General features: G+C 37.3%; 3 protein-coding genes across 3 annotated transcripts; all 3 read right to left on the reverse strand.

Moving 5' to 3' along the window:
* Positions 1 to 970: 970 nt before the first annotated feature.
* On the reverse strand, positions 971 to 4,406 carry Zscan16 (zinc finger and SCAN domain containing 16). Its single transcript, XM_048348261.1, has 4 exons — positions 4,287 to 4,406; positions 3,302 to 3,740; positions 2,224 to 2,350; positions 971 to 1,498 (listed from the first exon to the last, which is right to left on the reverse strand). Exons 2-4 carry the CDS (start codon positions 3,686 to 3,688, stop codon positions 981 to 983), a joined length of 1,032 nt encoding a protein of 343 aa, XP_048204218.1. The 5' UTR covers positions 3,689 to 3,740; positions 4,287 to 4,406; the 3' UTR covers positions 971 to 980.
* Positions 4,407 to 6,592: 2,186 nt separating this feature from the next.
* On the reverse strand, positions 6,593 to 7,561 carry LOC125352919 (putative olfactory receptor 1F12P). Its single transcript, XM_048348314.1, has one exon. It carries the CDS (start codon positions 7,547 to 7,549, stop codon positions 6,593 to 6,595), a length of 957 nt encoding a protein of 318 aa, XP_048204271.1. The 5' UTR covers positions 7,550 to 7,561.
* A 6,480-nt stretch (positions 7,562 to 14,041) lies between these two features.
* LOC125352867 (olfactory receptor 2G6-like) lies at positions 14,042 to 14,986 on the reverse strand. The gene has a single exon (XM_048348262.1). The coding sequence runs from the start codon at positions 14,984 to 14,986 to the stop codon at positions 14,042 to 14,044; it is 945 nt and encodes a 314-aa protein (XP_048204219.1).
* Positions 14,987 to 23,280: the final 8,294 nt, after the last annotated feature.

Consider the following 23,280-nt stretch of genomic DNA (forward strand, 5'->3'; position numbering starts at 1 on the left):
AATTTTTTTCAGTGTACTTATTTTTTCTTTTTATTTCACATCTCTTATCTTCTACTTGGGATAGAATGGGTTGGTAACTAGTGACAATATGGGGAATAACAACAACAGCAAAGAGATTGTAGCCAATGCAGTGGCTCATAGCTATAATCCTACTTGGGAATCTTGAGATTAGGAGGTTCACAGTTCCAGACCAGCTCAGACAAAAAAGTTCCTAAGACCGGTCTCAATGGGAAAGGCTGAGTGTAGTGATGCATCAGTTACCTCAACTACTTCTAGATGCATAAATAGAATGGTGGCTAAGACCAACTAAGGCAAAAATAAATCAATAAACAAATAAAGCCCATATCTTAAAATCAGGGGCAAAAAGGGCTTGAGGCCTGGCTGAATCACTAGAGTTCATGCCTAGCAAGCTCCAAGCACTTGCCCACTTCCCCTACCCTTCAAAAAATTCAGAATAGAGTTCTAGTCTGTCAACAGTGAAGTTTTGAGGGACACTAAAAAACGTTAAAGCAAAACTAAGATGACCTTTGCAATAGAACAAGGGAAAAATAAAGCTGGACAGCAATAATTAGGAATAAACTCTGGTGAAATTCTTTGCCTTGGAGAAAGTGGATTTTATGTTTGGAGATTGTAGAGGTCCCCAGCTTATCTGTAGTCTTCTGTTCACTCACTTTAGAAGGAAGTGCTGCCTGTTATGTAAACACCATAGAAATGTTATACATTTCTAAATTGTACAGGTTGAAAGGCTTGATTTCCAAAGATGAAATATGGGAATAAGAGACTGGCAGAGTCAATACAGTTCTTTGAAATGTTGTTCTTCTCCATTAACATACTCATCATCTTAGGTTCTAATTATTTCATACCTATGATGTGATTGCCAAGAGCCTTAAGGTAGTCTCTATAAGTATCTAAGATATGGTTTTTAATGACGGCGGAACTTGCTCACATTAAAGTAACTTCCTGTCTCTACTTTCACCTTTTTAGTACAGTTTATTTGCTATATGAATTCTCTGATGTCTAATAAGAGCTGAACTTACACGGAAGGGCCTCCCACACTCGTCACATTCATAGGGTTTTTCACCAGTGTGAATTCTCTGATGTTGAATAAGACCTGTGCGCCCACTGAACTCTTTCCCACATTCTTTACACTTATAGGGTTTCACACCAGTGTGTACTCTATGGTGTCCAATGAGATGTGAACGCTGAATGAAAGCTTTCCCACATTCATCACATTTATAGGGCTTTTCACCAGTGTGAGTTCTCCTGTGTTTACTGAGATCTGAGCTATGACTGAAACTTTTCCCACATTCATCACAGTTATATCGTCTTCTTTCCTTCTGTTGCCGTTCTAATCTCCCCTCATTTTCAATTGAATCTTTGGATTCAGGATGATAAGGAATATCTTTGGTAAATCTGTTGTTTATCTCCTCAAGGAATTCCATATCTTTGGTCATATCTTCATGTGATGATACTTCATCTTTAGTCCTAATTTTATTACCTGTAACAAATAGTAAATAAATACTTTTTATTCTATGTTTGTGAAGCAAAAGGAAGAACATATAAATAGTATAAATGTATTACAAAACAAGCTGGGTTCTGATGGCCCACACCTGTAATGTTAGCTACTCAGGAGGTTGAGATCGGAGAATTGTGGTTTGAAGCCAGCCCAGGCAGGAAAAATCCATGAAACTCTTATCTCCACTTAAACTACCAGAAAACTGGATGTGGTGCTGTGGCTCAAAGTGGTAGAGTACTAACCTGAGCAAAAGAGCTCAGGAAAAGTGCCCAGCCCCTGAATTCAAGCCTTACAACCACCAAAAAAAAAGTATTACAAAACAATGAGAACTCATAACACCCGCATCATAATTTGGTACCATCATAGTGTATAGTCAAAATATTGTAAAGAAAGAGGTCAAATAAAGGTAACAGAGCAATAGGATAGAGAGTAGTTTTTAATGTTTTTCCCACCAGTCCTACTCAAGCCACAGCACCACTTCCAGCTTTTTCTGTATATGTGATATTGAGGAATTGAACCCAGGGCTTCATGTATGCTAGACAAGCACTCTACCACTAGGCCACATTCCCTGCCCCGAGAGCAGCCAAACTGTGAGCCAAAATTAAACTTTTCTTTTTGACATACACAGCTTTTGGTACTGTGTTATTAGAAACAGAAAATGAAGATAACCTTACCTTCCTCATAGTCACAAAACTCTAGTTCCTTACCATTCTCAGATTTCTGTTTCAGTAGAGTCTTCTTTGAATGAGGCTGGCTAGTCAGTGACTCATATGGCTTTTCCAAGGCAACCAGTTTGTCCATGAACATGTCCTTGCTTTCTGAATTGGCTGGGATCTGAAAACCAAGAGAATTGTGACAGATTTGGATTCAATTTTATATTGTAATGATTAGAAGAATGCTTAATCCATATAGTTCTTTCCCCAAATGATCTTAAAGGGATATAGGATCATAGACTTAGGATTTAGAAGGTACTTGAGAAATCATATGGCCCAGAAAAGGAAGATTTCTTCTACACCAAATATGGTAGCCATAGTCATAAATAAATATTACTTATTATTTAAATGCAGCTGGTATAAATTGGAGTAATCTAAGTGTAAAATATGTACCAAATTTGAAAAAGTTAAAAACTATATCATTTTAAGTATTGATTACATAATTACATACTTTGGAGTAAATAAAATATGTCTCATTGAAATGATTAGAATAATTCTAGTATTATTAGAAAATTTACAAATATAGCACACACACTATAGTACATACATGCATATATACATGTATATACACATACATATATGTATATACATATGTATGTGTATATACATACGTATACATGTATATCTATTGTATATATATCCATGTATTTATTTTTTTGGACAGTGCTGTTGTGCAATGTCCTTGAGAGCTATTCGAGTCCTCACAAATACATTTACGGAAAAGGAGATTCTTACAGCACAATCCAATTTATTTGGACTACTTATGGAATAATCCAATTGATTTACAGTCACATTAGGAAAGTTTTTTAAAAAATTTTCCTCAGATATGCTTTCCTATAACTTTCTACTGATCCTAGTATGCCTAGAACCAGTCTGTTCCCTAGTGTCTCTTCTCTTTACAAAGCCACATTTCAGTTATTTGATACAGACAGTCATATCTCTCCCTAAACCATGTTTTCCCTCTAGGTTATACATTTTCAATATGTTCAGTTATTTCTTTGACATATCTTTTGTTTTGTTTTGGTCCACATACCCTGATCACTCCCAGCCAACTATCACCCCATCATCACACCTGTATTCCTGGTTCATGGAGCTCTCTTTCCAGATCCTCCAGCACAGTCACTGCTTCCTCTCCACTCTCTGGATGGTGGACCTGCACCCATGCTTGCAGGTCCCTAGGAAGAATGCTCAGGAATTGTTCCAGCACTAGCAGGTCTAAAATCTGCTCCTTGGTGTGGCATTCTGGCTTCAGCCACTGGCTGCAAAGCTCCCTGAGCTGAGTAAGAACTTCCCGGGGTCCAGATGCATCTTGGTAGCAAAGCTTCCTGAAGTGCTGCCTGAAGAGTTCCCTCCGATAAGGACTATACTTCTGTGACATGGAGTCCTGTCCCCCGTGAGAGTTCTCAGCATTCACTTTAAGACGTCCTTTTTGTCCTTCAGGTTCCACAGCTACAGCCATCCTGGGTTTATCAGATTAATCCTCCCTCTGGGATCTTGCCTCAAAGACACTCCTAAGGAATAAAAAGTTGTTACCATACAGAAAGAACAAAATCTGTTGCAGTGATAAGAAACACACACTTAATGAAGCCAAGCCACTAGAATTGAGTAGCAGGAAACCAGTCTCCTGTGAGGCTGTAAAGAACAGTGGGACAGGGACAACTGTATCATGTAGAAGTTACTTGTCTAGACTAGAATTCAGATCCTCATGTATCTCACTTGGCTGAGGTATAGATTAAATGACAAAAGGTATGCAGGGTACGTGGCTTGTCAGCTGCCCCAACTAAGTACACTACTGAATAAACTACTAAGTTATTCCATTCGTCAAAAGGCTCCACAGCATTCCCGATTCCGAGATGCCCAGGTCCCCTCCCGACCCAGGCTTTCCAGGGAAATCGGCCCAAGTTATTCTCTTGGGTACATCTGTCGCCCAGGGAGGGGGTCAGTGCTGGAGCGTTACACTGCCCACAACAGGAGGGTGTGGGGAGGGTGTCGCTGCTGACTCTGGCTGTGCTTTGTCCCCTCTTTTTCTCCATTTGGGGAGTCCGGGAAACACTCACCTCGCAAGTCGAGAGGCACAGGTGACACAGCCGGCGTCCCCACAGCAGCCCTGAACAAAGGCTAGACTTCAGGAGTGCAATGGGCGCCAGCGGCGGCCTCGCAGCACTTCCGGGCCGCTCTAGGAACCGGTGCCTCGGTGGCAGCCCCGGGCTTCTAGCCGCGCTCCCCCCTGGAGGACCGAATTACTGTCCCTTTAATGGAATCTCTCACCTGTCTCAAGATTTTTTTTTTTAAATTATTAAACAAGTAATTTAACTAAATCGTGCATTTGCAAGAGCTTGTTAAAAAGAAACGTCTCCACGAGTCCAGTTTTGACAAATTCAAATGTTTCTCTGGACAGATTCTTCCATAGATTTATTGCACAAGTATGAGTTACCTTCGCGTTGTTCCTGCGACACAAATTGCCTGTTTTCCCTCCTACCAACTGGTCTTGTACATAAAGAATGCCCTGGATCTTGCTAAAAGAGAACAACTGCGTTGTTGTTCGGTTGTGTATATGCGCCGTAATTTAAGAACTACCCCCCCCCCCCCCAGTAATGCTGTTTCCAATTTTTCTTTTTCAAATACTATTGCAAAAATCACGGTCAACCTATATCATATGTGTAAGGATATATCAGTCCGTATTAGAATGACTAGATTGTAAAGTGAGGGAGGACATTTGACTTTTGTTAGTGCCAAATCATGAATCTTGGAAGCTGTTGGCTATGTTCTTGTCTACCTATGTTCTTGTCAACATAGTACTGTATTTTGGTAATCACTAAGACAATAAGTGAAAAAGACTGTCTTGATTGTATCCACCCTCTTTCCTTTCCTTCCATGAATACTGATTATTCACCTTCTACGTCAGGCCCTGTTTTAGAAGCTGGAATGTGTGTGTGTGCACATATGCACACAGGCAATTAACAAAGTAGATGCTAGTGCTAAGGAGAAAATAAAGGATATAGGCAGTTTGGGGTGAGATTGAAATGATGTGACATGAATAGATTGTTCATGGAGGACTTCACAAATAAGTTGTCATTTGAGCAAATATTGAAGAGCCATTAGGAGTAAAATGTTTCAGGAAGAGGGAGAACAAATGCAAAAGTTGAGAGTGCAGTTTGTTTGCAATTTACAGAATTTTATGTCATATAAGCAAATATGATATATATGCTATATATAGAAAAAGCACATTTTCAGAACTGTAGGTGACAGTATATACCCAGTTAAATAAAACACAAGTTCCAAATCAATTCATAAGGACACGGGCTTTCAATGCTCATATAATCTGCTTCTTTTATAGGTAATTCTAGTCATGTTACCAACTCAATAATTACACAAGTTTTTAAACAATGGGTAGCAAACATTCTAGGCATTATTTGTAGGTAAGCACAAAGATCTATGTAGACACAGATTTCAGTATAAATCCTGTTTTTTTTTTCATCCACAACAGAATGAAGACAGGAAATAGTAAAGGCATATAGTATGAATAAGTATAAAACATTATGGGGGCTGGGAATATGGCCTAGTGGTAGAGTGCTTGCCTCACATACATGAAGCTCTGGGTTCCATTCCTCAGTACCACACATATAGAAAAAGCCAGAAGTGGCACTGTGGCTCAGTGGTAGAGTGCTAGCCTTGAACAAAAAGAAGCCAGGAACAGTGCTCAGGCCTTGAGTTCAAGCCCCAGGACTGGTAAAAAACAAAACAAAAACAATAGGATGAAAGTGACTATCCACCTTTTCTTTTATCAGTATCTAATATGGATTCTTCTCTATATTAGGATTATTATTCAAATTTCTATATAGATATCCTGCTACTTCTTTCCTAGTTGTCTTCTTCTAAAGTTTTAAATATTCTCATGGGTCCCATGTAAATCCCAACCATGTTCAAGACTGAAATTATGTGCTTTTTCTTACAGCTCTATTTGACCACTGACACATTCTCTAGTATCTTCTTCCTTTGATATTACATTATAGTTACCTTTTGAACTGATCATAAAATGACATTATTCTTTAATATTTTTCATGCACGACACTATAATTACCTATACTTATTGACTCTAAGAGGAGGACAGTAATAGAAAATACTCTATTTTGCACTCCCTGTGGTATATATGGATGTAAGACTGTGGGAGCGGTCTTCATAATACATTTAATTGATGACACTATATTTTATTGTGGCTTTTCTGGGACTCAACTATATCTATCTACATCAGTAAAATGCCAATAGGAGTAAGAGCTGTGATTATGTCATTTTACAACGGACAATTCAACTAATGATCTCATTAGGTTTTCTGTTTTGTTGAATTACTTTCAGTCCAGGTAAATCATTGGGAAAAAAAATTTCTCTGGCCCAGAGTTTTTCTTAAGGCTCCCTTCAGCTCATTGTTTCTTAGGCTATAAATGAAGGGATTCAGCACAGGGGCTACAATCATGAAAATTACTGATGCAGCTGAGTCTCTTTCAGTTGAATGGTTGGATGAAGGGCTCATATAGACCCCCGTGATCGCTCCGTAGAAAAGAATAACCAAGGCAAGGTGAGACCCACAGGTGGAGAAGGCCTTGAGTTTTCCTTGAAAAGAAGGTATTTTCATCACAGCAGATACAATTCGACTGTAGGATGCCAGGATACATACTGAAGGAACTACAAAAATCAGTCCCACCACAGCCAGAACCATCAACTGATTTAGGCTGGTATCTGAACAGGAGAGAAGGAGGAGAGAGTTGATATCACAAAAGAAATGGTGGATGATATTGTCAGAGCAGAAGTGCAGACAGGCCATCATAAGAGTGTGTAAGAGAGGGTTCAAAGTGGCAATGACCCAAGGTACAGCCACCAAAGAGGCACAGAGATGCTGAGTCATAATGGTGGAGTAATGCAAAGGGTGACAGATGGCCACATAACGGTCATAGGCCATCACTGTGAGAAGAAAATTGTCCATGTTGGCAAACATCATACAGAAATACATCTGAGTGAGGCATCCAGAATAGGAGATCGACTGACTCTGGGTTTGAATGTTCAGTAGCATCTTGGGGACTGTAGCTGAAGGAAGACAGAGGTCTACCAAGGATAGATTGGCAAGGAAGAAATACATCGGTGTGTGGAGGTGACGATTTGACCCAATGGCCAGCAAGATGAGCAAGTTTCCAAACAGCCCTGTTAAATAGAGACACAAGAAAATTGCAAAGAGGAGTGTCTGCTTCCCTGGCCAATTTGAGAAGCCCAGGAGGAGAAATTCAGAGACATTTGTTTGGTTTTCCTTTTCCATTTCTTGTATCTGCATGAAAACCCAAAGAGTGAAATTATATTTTTGCTTGGTTAAAAAAAAATCCCTTGGCAGTTTTGTATGTTCACCTTGTCTTATTCCTATTTACCAACTAGTCTTTCTTGATAACCCTATCTTCTCTCTGGCTCTTTCTGCCAATACTCACTGAGCCTTAGGTATGTCGTTCTACTTCATCAGTTGTCTTTACATCTACCCTCCTTTATTGGAATCTTTACTTAGCTTTCTATAGAATCTATACTTTTTTGCTCAAGGCTAGTGCTCTACCATTTCAGCCACAGCTCCATTTCTGGAATTTTTTTTGGTAGTTAATTGGAGATAAGAGTCTCACAGATTTTCCTGTCTGGGCTGGCTTTGAACTGGGATCCTCAAATATCAATATTCTGGGAAGCTAGAATTACAGACTTTAGCCACGGTGCCCTCCTCCTTTCGTTTGTTTGTTTGGGTCACTCTTGTGTGTTGAACTCAAGGCCTGGGTGCTGTTCCTGAGCATTTTGCTCAAAGCTAGTTCTCTACCACTTTAGCCATAGCTCAACTTTTGATTTTTTTGGTAGTTAATTGGAGATAAGAATCTCATGGACTTTCCTGCCAGGGCTGGCTTCCAAGTGCAATTCTCAGATCGCAAACTGCTGAGTAGCTAGGATTATAGATGCTAAACACTATCTCCTGACTATTCTTTTCTTTTTCTTCCTCCCTCTCTCCCTCCCTTCCTCTCTTCCTCCCTCCCTCTCTCCCTCCCTTTCTCTTTCCCTCCCTTCCTTTCTTTTTAAACATAGATTGGGGCAAGTTCATACCCACTGGCATAAAATTTTCCTGATACATTTCCTTTTATTTTCAATCGTGCTTATTACTACTTTATATTTTTTGTGTGATTCTATTAAAGATTTTATATGATTGTGGAAACAACTTATAGGAAATGAATAAAGGGATTATTGTAAAAAAATTATGGAAGGAGAACTACTTTTTAGGCCAATAAAGAAGCAATATAGACTCCAGGAAATAGTTTTTAATTCAGAATCATCAATGCTTATTGACTTCTTTGTTTGCACTCAACTGATGATATTGGTGATGAAGTAGATTAAATATATCTTACCTCATTTTTGTGTCAAAATACTTTTCCTGTTGGAAATGTAGTAAAACAATGAGAAGCACATGAGCCTAAGTTAGTAAACTCTATGGCTACATTACAAAATCATAAAATTTTCACCAAGCTAGAAAAAAATTTAAAAGGGAAAAGTTACTACTTTCAAGTGCTGTATGCCACCCTACATACATTCCCACTTTCTTAATCTGTACAAAAATTTCATCATGTGTATCGTACATTTTTATCATTATGTACTCATTGAGTTTTGGCATAATCCTGGTCTGCAATAAGATTTTTGTCTTTCTTTTTTGTGATGCTGGAGATTGAACCAGTGGTTCATACAGGCTGGGCAATATCATTGAGTCTCACCCCTACCTTCTGACATGATTATTTGATTTGAAATCTAGCCCACTTTTCACAAAGCAAATGCTGTATCAGGGAATTCATCTCTTGAGATAGTTGGCACTCACTATTTGAATAACAAATTCCACGGTTGGCTACTAGGCACCTACTTCATATATTAAGCAATGATTGTTGGCCTTGGGTGCAGGCTGAACTTGTCTTATGTAAGGAAAGACAGATTTTCTTCCCATTTCTTCTAACCTGTTGTTTTCCCCTTGTACTTACCAGGTGCTCATATCAGGACTTCCTGGAAGGATACTTAACTTTTAAGTCGCACTCAGAGGTAATGAGAAATATAAAAATTGGGAGAATTTTTCCCTTTCCCCAGAATGTATAAGATTGAGGAAAAGGATGATTCTGAAACAGGTTACATATACTTGGCAGTGAGAATGAGAGAGACCAAGGCATTAAAATGCACAGCTTCTTTGTAGCCCCAGGGACCTCCCGGGGACCCCAATCTTGACAAGCTCCCTCAACTCTAGCAATAATTGCCTTATTCCCCTGGTGGTTTTCCCATTCGAATTAGCCTACTGTAGGAACATAGACATTTCTCCAGGGATAGGTAAAGAATTAAAGGATCTGGAGATTGTTCATAGGCTTCCAGGAACAATTGTAAAATCTCTCACTACTTCCCAAGAAAATCCCAAATGTAAAGTATGTATACCTATGACACTAGTAGCAAATGTTTCTAGTTTGAATTAGGAAACGGTTTCTTAGAAAGAAATCATTCTAAGTAGGATTGACCAATTCTCTAAATGATAGTTCCCTTCCTGAAGCACCTTTAGTAAGCCCATTATTGAACTTGTAAGTACCTATCTATTAGTGTTGCCTGAGATCAAAAGACCCATTTTATGGGAAAGGAGAAGAGATTATGGACATGTGGCTAAAATTTACTGGTCTTATATGTTATATTCTGTGGAAGCATTGAGGTTAAGATACTATCCTTATTTGCATAGGTGATACTTTTCTTCAAATTCTTCCATGGTCTATGTTTGTTCTAAAAAAAATTAATATGGATATGTCTACCTGACCTAGAGAAGGGAAAGAAAAACAGGGCATAAGATATCACAAGAAATGTACACACTCCCCTACTATGTAACTGTGCCCTTTTTGCACAACACCCTGTCCAAAAATCTTGTGTTCAATTAATAAATAAATTTAAAAAAATTAATATGGTTTAAAACATGTCCCCCCCTTTCTTTTTTGGTGCCAATTCTGGGGCTTGAACTTGGGATCTGGGTGTGTCCCTGAGTATTTTTGCTCAAGTCCAGTGTTATACCACAGTTCCACTTCTGATGGTTAATGGGAGTTAAGAAGACTTTCCTGCCTAGGTTGGCTTTTATCCATGATCCTCAGAGCTCAGCCTCCTGAGTAGCTAGGATTATAGGCATGGCCCACCAACACCTGGTTTTTGAAACTTATATATGTACACATAGAACATGGCATACATGTATAATCTTGTATAGACTAATCTTTTAACTCTTTGCTGAAGAAGAATATCAATATTGGAAAATTACCTACTTATAGTAATACAATTCTAATGTTTTCTGAAATAGAGAATATGAACACATGAATTTTGTATCATAGTTTATACAGGCAAGCCACTTTGGAAAGAAAACAGCCTACTCAGAGATGGTAGAAGTAGCTGAAATTAATAGAATCCTGCATCACTAAAATACTCCAGGAGACAAATTATATCCCTTTTGTTGTAACAATAGGTGCACACAGATCGGGAATGTAGAATTGGCCTTATTTCAGGTTGTGTGCCTAATTGTGAAAAAATTGTTCCCAACACACATTGAGAAGTTTTATGTCCATTTGTGATCACATGGGGAGTGTATGTAAATAGGAGCTAATTTTATTTCTAGAGCATCTATTTGCTTCTTTTATATAAATTCCAATTCTTTTACAACATTTTCCTGTTCTCTCTCTACTGGAATGCCTTCTTTGTTAGTTTGTCTCAATTGAAAAAAAAACTGTTTGAGAGAGGCAGAACCCTTTTCCCTAGGCTCAGTGAAACAGGAGATTTATTCTAAATTTCTGAAGCTTTGGGTTTTGCTCTCTAGTTTCCCATACTGCCCAAGAACTCAGCAAATGTCTTCAAATTGGGCCATGTATTTGAGCGTGCTAAAGCTTTCTAGCCTTATAAAATTCCTATGCTGATTTCTTCTCTCAGTAAAAGCCCTTTATCTAAGCCAAACTCACATCTCAGTTTCTCCACAAGTTTGACATATTCTCCTGAGGGAAGAAAACCTGGCATTTGTGATCAGTTCATAATCACTCTCTCCTAGTTCTTATTCTCATGTGCATAGCACGCACCATGTTCATGGTTTTCTGATGTCTTTAAAGAATATGATTTATCTCAGGTTTTCAAGTCCTCATAGTGGGAATATTGCTTTGCTATAATCTAGCACATCTCCCCTGTAAGTAGAAGCCACAAAAGACTACTTTGAATGAGATAATAAACCAAGTCCATGAAATGCAAGCAAAGCTTATTTTTCTGAAAAAGAAAAAGTAAGCACCTAGGTGAGTATTTACATTCTGCAGTTTTCATTACCATTGTCTGAAAATATTAAATGGGAAATTACTGGAATAAAAATCTATAAGTTTTAAATCGGATGCTCCGCTGAGTAGCAATGACACTGCTCACTCTCCCGTGTGTTTCTGCTTTGCACAGGAATCATCATTTTGTCTAGCATATATACTCAGTATTATATGCTATCATCCATTAGTCACTGAGCAGCCCTACTGGTGATTGGGTCAATTATCATATTACAGTGATTATATTGAAGTAACTCTATTTTACTTACCAGGGAACCCAAAGCATGATGTACTTATGGTAGCAATTTGTTAATAACCAACGAAAAACCACACATGGCTTTCATATAAAAGAAAGGTAGTTCAAGACTTAATATGAAGAGAAATCATTGTATGCTGAGGGTACTGAGATATACAATAAAAATGAATCTTTTACCTGTGCAATTGGGGAGAAGACAGTGAGATTCATGCTGAGTTGACTGTTTTGCCTCCAATCACCAAATTCAGAGAAACAGTGCATGAGAAGAGTTTAAAGAAGAAAAATGTTTTATGAACAGAAGATATGAACAGAAATAGTAATTCAATTTACAGCAATGTGAAGTTCCAGAAAGCTCCAAGATGAGGTCTTTGGCAGGGACTCCCCTAAAATGTGTGACACCAAGCCATTTCTTTATTGTAAGGGATGGTTGTATGGATTCAAGAATACATTTGGACTTAAAGAGTAGAGTAGGAAATTCCTTTCCTCAGTTTTCCATACTTGATTCTGTTACACTAAAGTAAGTCCATGCTAAAAGTTAAAAAAAAATTAAAACCTACCTACTTGGATCTGCTAACACAAACAAGATCTTGCTTATGGTATGTTTCTACTAATATTTTAGCTGACAGGTTAAGAAAAAGTTGGAAAAGAAAGGGTTGGAATTTAAAGTCCTATTAATAACAGAATACCTCTGGTCATCTTGAATCTGTTTGCTATGAAAATGAAACTCTTGAGGCTGTGCAGTTTGTTTGTTTGTTTTTTTTTGGTTTATCCTTCTGGTCCTAGAGCTTGAATTCTGGGCCTGGACGCTGTCCCTGAGCTCCTTTTGGTCAAGGTTATGGCTCTATCATGAAGCCAAGCACCACTTCTGGCCTTTTCTGAATAGTTTATTGGAGATAAGAGTCTCACAGACTTTCCTATCCAGGCTGGCTTCGAATCACTATCCTCAGATCTCAGCCTCTTGAGTAGCAAGCATTATAGGTGTGAGCCACTAGGGCTCAGCTGAGGCTGTATTTTTAATTCCAAATAAAACCCGATCACGTGATGCTTATACACAGGGTTTGGGACTAGCTGAAGTCTCATGTATCCCCTGGGTGTCTTGGGAGGGAATTATTTTTTGAAACTTCTGTGTTCCAAGACTGATATGGTTATTAGTGAACCTGGCTACATGGATATAAATAAGAGGCCAATAATTGCCAATAAGATAATCCAAATCATGTCTTCAAAATAATCAGAAGTCATTCAAAATTATTCAATATAAACAGAGAAGATCATTAGGGAGTTCAACAATTTATGAACGAAAGTATTTATTCTTGTGTCATTTCTTTTTTTCTTTTTTCTTTTTTTAAAATTTTTATTGTCAAACTGATATACAGAGCGGTTACAGTTTCATACGTTAGGCACTGGATACATTTCTTGTACTGTTTGTTACCTCCTCCCTCATTTCCCCCTCCCCCTTATCATTTCTTAATGTAAGAATATCAACCAATCCTCAAACTTGCCATGGCCAGAATAAGAAATGTTCAAGAAAATATTTTCATAAACTCATGGAGTTTACCAGATAATTATTTTTAAATATTTTATAAATATGCTTCAAAATCTCTTACTACATATCATCAAACATTTAAACACCTTGAAATCACTGGCTTATGAAAATATTTTTTAGGTTTTTATTAAGCTTTTGACCTTTGTTGGATATTCTTTTATATATTGAAACATACATACTAAACATCTTTATGAGTCAACTATAGTTAATTCATGAAATTTGAAATACTCAGTAAAACTTTTGTTTAAAGATTACCAATCTATATTTCTTCAAGAATGGCCAGTAAATTACACTTCTGAGAATAATCCCTGATGTTATAGGTACTTATAATTTATTTATTCTCACATAACATTTGACATGAGGTGTCAAAATTTATTTTTTGCTTAGTTTATTTATTTTCTCTTCATACTGAGATTTAGCTCCACAATGGCAGGGATTTTTCTGTTTTAATATCTGATTACTCTATCTATCTATCTATCTATCTATCTATCTATCTATCTATCTATCTATCTATCTATCATCTATGTAATTAACCTATCTAATTAAGTACTTAGAAAAGTACCTGGCGCATAGCAGAAGCTTTAGGAAAATTTATGAAATTAAAATTAGCTTTTAGCTGCCCAGATGTCTTCTACTGCACATTGTTTTGGGTCTGCGAGTTTTGTATTAACTCTCTCTTGAAGCTGTGATTCTCCCCACTATTCTTCTCAGTGCACCTTTGACTTCTTTGTTCCTCAGTGTGTAAATCAGGGGGTTCAGCAGAGGTGTTACTAGAGTATAGAAGAGTGCAATACTTTTGTTTAGGTCCTGTGAATAACTGGAGGGAGGTTGGAGGTACATGGAGATGAGGGTGCCAAAGAAAATGATCACTACCAACAGATGAGAACCACAAGTTCCAAAAGCCTTTCGTCTTCCCTGGGCTGACTTTATCTTCAGGACTGCATGAGTAATGTGCCCGTAGGACACTAGAATGAGTGAGAGGGGCACTACCAAGAAGAAGACACTGACAGCAAAGAGTTCAGCTTCATTGATGGAAGTGTCAGTGCAGGCTAGTTTCAGCATCACTGGAACTTCACAGAAGAAATGGTCTAGTTGGTTTCTACCACAGAGGGGAAGAGTCATGGTCAATGCAGTCTGTACCACGGAATTACCAAACCCTGTAAGCCAAGCAGTTATAACCAGCTGCAAGCAAAGCTGGGGATGTATGATCACCATGTAATGGAGTGGGCGGCAGACAGCTGCATAGCGGTCATAGGCCATCACAGACAAAAGGACACATTCCACTCCCCCGAGGCCCAAGGCAATGAACAGTTGGGTCACACAACCACCATAGGTGATGGTCTTGTCCTTTCCCTTGAAGTTGACCAGTGTCTGAGGGACAGTACAAGTAGTTAAACAAAGATCCATAAAAGAGAGATTGGAGAGGAAGAAATACATAGGGGTATGGAGGCGAGAATCCACAATTGACAAAAATATAATGGAGCCATTGCCTAGAAAGCTCAAAAAGTAGATGATCAGGATGACAACAAAGAGAGCTGTTTCTAGCTGAGGCCTGTTCGAGAAGCCCAGGAGAATAAATCCTGAGAAGGTGCTGTCATTAGTTCTTTCCATTGTACTCTACCTGTTGGAATCAAGAGACTTCTTAACTTTTTTTTTTTTTTTTTATCTTGCAGGCTTGAGCCAGCTTTTTTTCCTACCCTAGGTGAAAGGAACTTGACTGGTGAATTGATGTGTTTTAATGGCCATTTTTTTGTTGTTGTTGGTGAGTGAGGGGGTGATAAAGAATTATGTATGGTATATCTTTAATATTATGAGTACTTTTACACAAGATTTACATTCTTGTTGCTTTTGCTGAATACACAGGGCACCAAGGGTGGTTCATTTTTTTTTTTTTATGGTGACTCGCCTAATAAATGGCCCAGACAGGACATAAGCTGACTTTACTCACAACACAATACATCACTGCTAAGAGCTTTGCATTTTTATGATTGCATAAATTCTAAATATTTCTCCAAAAATTAAATGTGAATTCCCTGGATACATTGCAGACTTGTTACCCCTTAATCTATCTCTATTTTCCATCAATAAAATATTTCAGATTTCCTTTCCTACTTCTGTTTTGTGCAGTGAAAAAATTCTAAAGATGCATAGAATAAGAAATTCACCATTTGCCAATTTTATTATTATTGTTTATTTATTTATTTTGCCAGTCCTGAGCCTTAAACTCAGGGCCTGAGCACTGTCCCTGGCTTCTTTTTGCTCAGGGCTAGCACTCTGCTACTTGAGCCACAGTGCCACTTCTGGCCATTTTCTATATATGTGGTGCTGGGGATTCAAACGCAGGGCTTCATGTATACGAGGCCAGCACTCTTGCCACTAGGCCACATTCCCAGCCCCACCATTTGCCAATTTTACTTGAAGCGGAATAATACATTTTAATTCATAAACCAATAAATCTTTGGGGTACCAGATCCTGGAACCGTCTTATTGATTGGGAAGCTACTAAAAATGATTTTAGAATTTTCTGTATTCAAACTTCACATTTCAAGAGGACCAGTCCTAAGTGATCATCATTGCCAACATTTCAGCAAACACTTGGAGAGCAACCAGTCCCATATTTAATCTTTCATTTTCTTTCAAATTATATTTATTTAAAAATTTTTTAATGTACTGGAATAATTTAGGTTTTCAACTTTTTACTCTGAATTTCTTAAAATAGCAAGCTCACGAAATAATCTTTTATTTTTCCTATCAAAGTTATTGGGCCTGGAATCTTCCCTCATCTCTCTCTCTCTCTCTCTCTCTCTCTCTCTCTCTCTCTGTGTGTGTGTGTGTGTGTGTGTGTGTGTGTGTGTGTGTTTTGCCAGTCCTGGGGCTTGAACTCAGGGCCTGGCACTGTCCCTGAGCTTCTTGTGCTCAAGGCTAGCCCTCTGCCACTTAAGCCACAGTGCTACTTCTGGCTTTTTCTGTTTATGTGGTATGAGGAATGGAGCCCAGGGCTTCATGCTTGCTAGGCAAGCACTTTAGCACTAAGCAACATTCTCAGCCCCTCATCTCCTTTTTTACACAATTTTAACACTTAATACCAGAAGAAAACTCATACTATTGTTACTTTTTTGGAGGAGTTGGGCATCAAACCCAGTCCCTATGCATGCTATACATATGCTTTTCCACTGAGCTACATCCCCAGCCACAGGATTTGCTCTTACCACCATAGCCTAGGAACGACTCTGGCATATGGACACAAAAAACATTTGCTGGATAAGTGAAAACACTGCCATAGATATTGAATAACAAATTTAGGAAGGTTAGAAATTTATAGATATCTAGGGAACGAACAAAATATTTTAAATATTTTTTTATCAGTACTGAGGTTTGAACTCAGTGAAGGACCTTGCTAGGTGGACATGCTACCATGGGAGCCACTTTCCCAAATGCTAAAGAAAATATTGAGCAACAGTTACTAAATAGTTGCATTATCTCCTATATAAGGGAAATTTTGATGGCCTGAAAGACTTAGTCTACTTGGAAAGGTGTACTTGAATTTCAATTTGCTCATATATATTAATTTGCTCATATGCATTTCAATTTGCTCATATCCATTCAAGATATTCAAGTTGTTCATATACATTCAAGTAATAAGCAGTCCTGTATCTTCAAACTTCAATTTTTTTTGAAGTTGTAGTGTATTGAATCTTGTAAAGCCTATTCATCTTTTCTAAACATTATTTTCTTTCTTTTTTGTGGTTCTAATTCTTAGCATTTTCTTTATTGCAACAATGAGCATTGTGATGTGGATCAAGAATTATTAAGTGGAACATATTTAAACAAATTCTATTGTTACAGTACATTAGTCAATAGAAACCACGGAATGTAAGGGAACTATAAGAACACGTCTATTAGGCTTATCCATTCTAAACATTATTTTCTAGTAGTAAAATTCATGACCAATCAAGAAGATAGTTTGCCTTCAGTCTGTTAATGCCTTTCCAGCTGGATCTTGATATCTTAATCTCTTCTGCTCCTAAATCTTTTCAATAGTTGTTTTGATGGCACTAATTGTCAGGCCAAATTTGAAATAGCTTTTAAAATGCAATCAATTGAGAATTAAAATGCTTTATGTTCTAAGTTTCCTATTAATAAGCTTTGAAATTCAAATGTCTGTATTTCACTCCTACTTCCTAAGTATTTCTTTTTCAAAATAAAAGATATTAAAAACAGAAAAAGCCCTTTAACTCTTTCTGAAACCTGTGTAGGTTTATATTCTAACATATCTAATGTTCTATCCTGAATAAGTATTCTTCAGTCTTAGCACATTCTTCAATATGGCTTAACATTTACGTTTCAGATTATCAGGCCTTGTTTCAAGATATCCAGAGTTAGAAAAAGACCCTTAACAACTAGGATTGTTTTTTTTTTAATCAAATGTTGTTCATACTTACCTTTGATGATTTTTCTCTATCTTTGTGCTTTAAGAGTTACTGAAAATATGTTTCATCATGGTGCCTAGTTGAAGTTTCTTACAGTGTTCAATCAGTCTCTGATTTCCTTGAGGTTATTTAAATATCTTGTTAACTTGGTCTAAAGATATGCTTTTAAATGATTTTTTTCTCAGTGATACACAGAATGTAATCTGCACCAAGAAAAGCAAAAAACTCTGGTAAGAACTGTATATATAATTCATCACATTCAGAAAAATAAAATTAGCATAAGAATTCAACATAAATTTCTATACAGTAATGTTAGTTCCTTAGCACTTCCTACAACAATAAGAGGAATAAGAGGATTTAGCAGAAATTTTTGTCTCACAGTCTAGAAGCTCAATATCCCAAATTAAAGTAAGAGCAGGACGATGTTTTCTCTGAAACCTGTCGAGGAGAGTCCTTCTCTCCAAGTTCTAGTGTTTGCGCAGTTTTCTGGCACTGCCTAGCTTGCTTACACCTGTAACATTTCAATCTCTACTTCCACCATTCAATGGCCCTCTTCCCTTGTATGTCAGCTTCTTCTACTTAAAAGAATAACAGTCACATTCGATTAAGGACTATCCAAACTGATTATTTTATCTTACCTTAGCTTGATTATATATTCAAAGTCCCTATTTCCAAGTAAAGTGACATTCACAAGAACTATTGCTTAGTATTTTAACCTATCTTCTTTGAGTCGGATTCAAACTACAAAAATATTGTACTCATACTTGCCAAGTTGTAGTGATTCTTTGTAATCAATTCCTGGTGAACAGTGGTAAGCCTAAGATGACAATATTGTTCCATCCTATTCCACTTTCATAAATAGAATGACTTCTGGTCATGTATAATTGCTAATATTATTATTGGTAAAGCTGCCTTTTCTTTGATTTCTAAATATGCACGCGCAGTCTCAACATATGCACCTATAGTGGAAGTTTGTAGTAATCGGGACTCAAACTTGTCAGGAATATGCACCTAAGAATTTATTCATCTTTGTTCCATAGTAAAGATTAAATCACAAATATAGATTGCATGCTTACAAGATCTATTACCTAACATTTTGAAAAAGAAAAAAAATATTTACTACTGCAATGCAAAAGTATTTGTCTAATCTAGGGTTTAGATTGCTCTTCTATTTGAGGACTTACTATGGAAGTGAACTCATGTGCAGCTGTCAGTTCTCCTGAAAGTACTACCTTTGTTTTGAGTGAAGAAATCAGAAGTAGAAAGACCACCATTAGCTAGCCTAGGGAACGATTGAATTGGACCAAGAACATGACATTTTTCACCGAAGAATAACAAAGACTACTAGCATTCATCTACCTTCTTGAAGATGTAAGATGGTCTTTGAAAAAGTTCTCCAAGTCAATGAAACTAGAAGATTGCACAGAAGAGGCAGTTACTATCAAGAAAATAAAACCCACATCAACGTTCCCAAGTGTTAGATTTGGTCGAAGAACTACACTATGGGTTGCTTATGGGATGATGTAGATAGAATAGAATCCATAGGATGAATACAAATCCTGTATATTCAAAGTATGCTTAAATGTTGCCACCATTAGGAAAATACTAAAAAAAAAGAATAATCATCAAATACAAGGGAAGTAGAAATAGCTATCCATTCAGGCTGTTCAAAGCAAGCCAGTGCCTTTAAAATTAGTTAGCATAAAGTTTTCAGGGAAGATTTCCCACTCATTTTATAGTGTTTCAGTATATAAATTAGGATAGACAACTGAGCCTGTAACTGAAACTAAGTTGGAATCTGAATTCCATGGAATCTTCCCATAAATAAAAGGGCTATTGTTGTATCCATTTAATATTTTTATAAGCTATGAAAATCAAGGACCATGCTTTAGGGACTGAGATGTTTGAGGAAGTATTTATTTTTAGTAGCCCCAAGAGTGTCCTGTGCCATCTAACTCATTAGCCTCAGTTGAGGTATCCAGAGTTTGACTGCCTCTAGAGAGAAACCAAAGAGGAAGGCTCTGGAGAGTGGTATCAACAGATAATCGATCTTTTCCTGTCCAATTGATGTGGCTTGAACCCATTGTCTATACTTAACTTCACATGTCTATTAGTATTGATTTCATTTTTAGGCCAGTCTTTAAATTCTTGATCTTTACTTTTACAAATACTGTTTCTTGTACTTAAAATAGAGAAAGTGACTATTAGGCATGAATGTCTGTGCTTCAGTTTCTATATTGGTTATCTTTATACTATTATATATCACTAAAACTAAGTTTTTTTAAAAAAATGGTGCTATTGATTCCATTACTGTCCAGGGTTTCTGAGATCTTATCTCAAGAAAACTATAAATAGGGGGCTGAGGGCATATCTAAGTGACAGAGTATATGCTTAGCATGGGAAAGGCCCTGGGTTTATTATCTTATCTCTTAAGTTGTGCACTTTTGGAGGAAGTACACATAAATATCAGTACACAGAAAGAACAAAATAAAGTAATTTTCAATAGTTTTCTCTTAATCCACCACAATATTTATTTTGTTACTATATCCAATATTTTAGAATCCTACACAAGTACATATTGACTTAGCAGGTAATATCATAAGGGCTAATGTTAGCAATGTTTTGTCCTAATTTTATGTTTTAGTTGACAATAATCATGTATTTATGGGGTACAGTATGGTCTTCTGTACATGTATATATTATGCAATGATCAAACAGGAAAATTCACTTATTCTTCCTCTAAAACATTCTTCACTTACTTGTGGTGAGACCATTTGAAATATATTCCTGTAGGTATTTTAATATATTATTATTAATTATGGCCATCCTACTGAGTAATTGAGCACAAAAGCCTCTTCTTCAATTTCCACTTTGCAGCCATTGACTAATTTTTTTCTTACCTCCTTTTCCCCTCACTCTACCTAGTCTTTGGTAACCATTGCTTTATTTTCTACTATTATGAAAATAGCACTTTTTACATTCCATATTTAGCTGAGATCATGCAATGTTTGTATTGCTGAACTTTGCTTATTCCTCTTAGCATAATGATTCTCTAGTTCCACCAATGTTGTTCCAAATGACAAGACCGCATCCTATTTATTATGGAAGATTATTCCATTGTGTATCATGTACTATAGTTTCTTTATCCATGTATGCACTGGTAGACACTTAGGTTGAGTAATCTTTTTACTATGTAAAAATAACTTTCCTTCCTGCTTAAACTTCTTTGGGAGCTCACTACTGTCTTAGAAGAAAGACTTAAGTATGGTGGTATCTTGATTTGTGATCTTCTTGTTTCTTTAGTTTTATAATTCATTTTTCCCTATAATATTCCACTTACTGTTTGTGTTCATCTTAGTGAATTCCCTTTCAGTTTTTATAGTTCAGCTAATGTGTTTGAATACACAATGTAAGTATCCCTTCTTCTAAGCAGAGTTGGCAATAACCTATTTTCTATCCCGGTAAAGTCAGGTCACTTTTGTTACTAAGCAATAATTAATGTAAGTCATGTAGACTCAAGATATTAAAAAGAAACATCAAAGAAATGAAATTATTAATAAAGAGGAGCTTGGGATTCATTCTTGTTTAGGATATCATTCTCTCCATATATATATATTTTTTTGCTAGTCCTGGGCCTTGGACTCAGGGCTTGAGCACTGTCCCTGGCTTCTTTTTGCTCAAGGCTAGCACTCTGCCACTTGAGCCACAGTGCCACTTCTGGCCGTTTTCTATATATGTGGTACTGGGGAATTGAACCCAGGGCTTCATGTATATGAGGCAAGCACTCTTGCCACTAGGCCATAGTCCCCAGCCCTAGGATATCATTCTCATATGTCTCTCAAAGCCAAGTGATTGATATGTGCTTTTTAGAGTTATATTTGCATATTATACAAATAAAGCCTGTTGTCTATTTGTTTCACTTAAAATTCCACTTGCTGTTGGGCACTAGTGGCTCACACCTGCAATCCTAGCTACTCAGGAGGCTAACATCTGAAAATTGCAGTTCAAAGCCAGTCCAGGTGGAAAAGTCCCTGAAAATTTTATGTTCAATTAGCCAGCAGCACCACCACCAAAACAAACCCAGAAGTGGGACTGTGGCTCAAAATGGTAGAGTGCTAGCCTTAAGAAAAAAAGAAACACCACAAAACAACAACAAAAACAGCCCAGGGACACAGCCTAGGCCTTGAGTTCAAGCCCCACAACTGAAAAAACAATTTTCAAATTTTCAACTGTTGAAACCTGGAGTCCTTCTCTGCATTGGATAATTTCACTTACTTGGACGACATATAATCTGTCATTATATATTCTACACATGATTTATTAGCCTATCTCTACAGTTACTAGGTAGACATAGAGGGTTCTTTTCTCAATGAATGGGAAATTGAAACTAAGAGATCAGAGTTCTCTGTTGTACAATTCGCTTAATTCAACATAATGGGGCTGTAAAAAGCATTTGGTCAGTTGATGTAATAACTTGGGCTAGTCAGTTGTTGACCCCCTTTCTGTTTGCATTTCTATTGGAGGTTCTAGATAAGAACTTACAGTTTTTGGTATTTTGGGGTGAGTTTGTCTAATTAACTAATTGGTACTGTTGATTGATACAGAACAAATGTGTACTTGCAAACTTGATAAATAGGTATTTAGTGTTGCCAAGTGTAGAAACTTTCTTTGGATTATAAAATAAATTTAAATCAAACACATTCATTAGTTTTAGAAGAAATATTCATATATATACACCTTTCATATTTGCTTTTATGATCATCACTGTGTGTGTGTGTGTGTGTGTGTGTGTGTGAGAGAGAGAGAGAGAGACAGAGACAGAGACAGAGAACACACATGTGTTCTGGTTCTGGGGATTGAAGTCAGGGCCTAGGCACTATCCCTGAACTTTCATGCTCAAGTCTAGCATATCACTTGAGGCACAACTCCACTTTCAGCTTTTTGGTGGCTAATTGGAGATGAGAGTCCCAGATTTTCTGGCCTGTGTTGGATTTGAGCCACTATCTGCCGATTTCAGTGTCCTGAGTAGCTTGCTTGCATTAGAGGTGTGAGCTACTAGTGCTTGGCTGGCTCATCACTTTTAATAATCCTTTAAGTAAAACTGATATTTATAAAGTGAGAGGATTTACACTCATCCTGATACATTTGGACATCCATGTTAAATTCTTAGGTCTACAATTTGTAGTCCATTTTGTGATGTTTTTTATTGTGTCAAAGTTTGACAGAAAGTTTATTGAAAGTTTTCAAAATATATCATTTTTTAAAATGCAAGTCCATGTTAGAATTACATGAGGAGCTCCTCTCTCTCTCTCTCTCTCTCTCTCTCTCTCTCTCTCTCTCTCTCTCTCTCTCTCTCTCTCTCTCTCTTTCTTTCCTTCTCCCCTCTTGGGGCTTGAACTCTGAGCCTGGGCTCTGTCCCTGAGCTCTTCAGCTCAAGGCTAGCACTCTTTCACTTGAGGCACAGAACCACTTCAG

This window comes from Perognathus longimembris, chromosome 6, assembly GCF_023159225.1.
Source record: "Perognathus longimembris pacificus isolate PPM17 chromosome 6, ASM2315922v1, whole genome shotgun sequence".
NCBI classification, from domain to species: Eukaryota; Metazoa; Chordata; class Mammalia; order Rodentia; family Heteromyidae; genus Perognathus; species Perognathus longimembris.